Source organism: Echinops telfairi, unplaced genomic scaffold (assembly GCF_000313985.2).
Source record: "Echinops telfairi isolate 266 unplaced genomic scaffold, ASM31398v2 ScPeMD7_23;HRSCAF=83, whole genome shotgun sequence".
Taxonomy (NCBI): Eukaryota; Metazoa; Chordata; class Mammalia; order Afrosoricida; family Tenrecidae; genus Echinops; species Echinops telfairi.
In genome coordinates, this window is record NW_022103920.1 from 8,580,807 (window position 1) to 8,582,756 (window position 1,950).

A 1,950-nucleotide genomic window follows, 5' to 3' on the forward strand; every position below is an offset into this window, starting at 1 on the left:
GTGTGATCTGCAATCTTCATGGGAGCAGATCACCAGATCCTGCTTGCACAGCAGTGCTGGGTGGAGTTGAACCACTAATCTTTCAGTCAGCAGCTGAGTGCCTACCTATTCTATGACTTCTTAATATAGAAATCAATAACTCAAGGCCATTGAGTTGATTCCAACTCGTAGCTGCCCTTGTAAGGCAGAGAGCAACTCCCCCTGCGTGTTTCTGAGCCTGTCAGTCTTTATGGGAGTGGCCGCCTCATCACTCAACACTCTGTGCCGCTGGGCTCTCTTAATTTATACTTAGATAATTAAAAGAAGAAGAAAAAACTTGCAGTGTACATACCTTTCCGACAGGGTTCAACACATTATGTGTAGTATTTTCAAAATGCAGAAGTTATCTGAAAAAGCAAAGCAGATAAGTAGCTTTATTCATTACCATCATCTGGTTTGATGACAAGGACCAAGAATCCTCTCACCTTCACCTTAAGCTCATTCTTTGAGATGTGCACAAGCCTTTGCATGTCCATACTACAAACCTAAATGCCTAATAACAAGCCAAAGTGGGCCTGTCAGGGGTCCCCTTGACTGTGGAATCCAGAAAAAATACCATGTGGGTGAAGTGCCAACCTCGTTCTCTTGTGACCATGGAAAGAGCCACACGGGACACCCTGGTCCTGGTCAAGTTAGTATCAGTTCACAGCAACTCACATTCCCTGAAGCAGGGATGGGACTGAGGGGGAAGACAGGACCATAGGGTGACCTTTGTCACCCCCTTCTTGTGGTGGCCTTTGACATGTGAATCTGCACCACCTCCAGCCTTTCTCTTCTGACTATTGCAGTGTGATGGGACTGATCTCACTCCCAAGATCCAGGAGCTGAAGTTCCAGTGTCTGGTGTTTTTAAACATTCCCAGGTGAGCTTGTCCATGTACCTGCCTTTGTTTGATGGGACCTCGGGTTTGGGTTGAGGTCCCCTGTCTTCATGGCAGGACGAATCCAGGGAGAGATGACGGGAATCATCGTCTTGATTCATGGATCGTTTCTAGGTCTGATCACTCTGTTCTCAGACTTGGATCACTTCCTGTTCTGCGTGCTGGCTGAGTGGTGTCTGTGCTCCTTTAGAAACCCAGGTGCCCCCAGGCTGTAGCACAGACATTGAATCAACTCCTTTCATCCATTTCCCAAAAGCCTCCCTCAGCTCTGTTAGGAAACCTTCCAGCCAGTATTGTGCATGGGATCCATTCGCCAGTGCTACCAGATGCTTGCCTTTTGCAAACAAGAAACAGCGTTGAGTCGAGTAGCATGCTGGGGCTAGGGTTTCGGCTCTCTTGGGTGCTCTTCTCCACCTCCAAAGAAAGGGGTATTTAAGAGGGAATCATTTTGAAATAAGCACCTTATCTCAGTGGCATAAAATTGGAGGGGAGTTTCCCACACCCAGGATCTGGGGGGAGGGTGAGGGCGGGGGGCAAACACCTTTTGTTTTCTGCACACCAAGAAACTCAGACTCCAAATAGGCAGATCTGTTCTACTTGGGTGGAGTTGAATGGAAGTGAGAGATCTGTGCAAATCTAAGGCTGGGAAAACATCTTGCAGCACCCCCACTGCTCCACCATCCCCTGGTGCAGCATGCAGTGCAGTCAGCTTCCATCCTGTTCCAGACGCACTTTCACATTAGGAATTTAGGTGAAAGACCCAGATTAAGAGCAGCTATTCATTCATCTTCCTTACCTTTGTGCCCTTCTCTTTTCCTTCCCACTCCTTCCCATCTGCCCCTCTGAATCCCCCTGCCTCTATTCATCCAATCTCCTGGAGTCCCCCTTCCCTTTCTGACTGCAGGCAGGGTGAGATTTACCAGAGCAGAGTCAGAACCTGGCGGGACTGCCTTCTTTCCTCATGCTGGGCCAGTACGCTGCCCTTGACTGGGTGCAGGCTAACCGCTGCACGATCCCTCCCTAGCAGAGGA

General features: G+C 49.0%; 1 protein-coding gene across 1 annotated transcript in view; it reads left to right on the forward strand.

Moving 5' to 3' along the window:
• The window catches only part of DGKI (diacylglycerol kinase iota), a 270,647-nt gene that overhangs the window by 122,201 nt on the left and 146,496 nt on the right, over positions 1-1,950 (forward strand). The window contains 2 exon segments of the mRNA XM_045288847.1: positions 828-1,008; positions 1,186-1,214. Coding sequence (XP_045144782.1) covers positions 828-1,008; positions 1,186-1,214 — 210 coding nt within the window.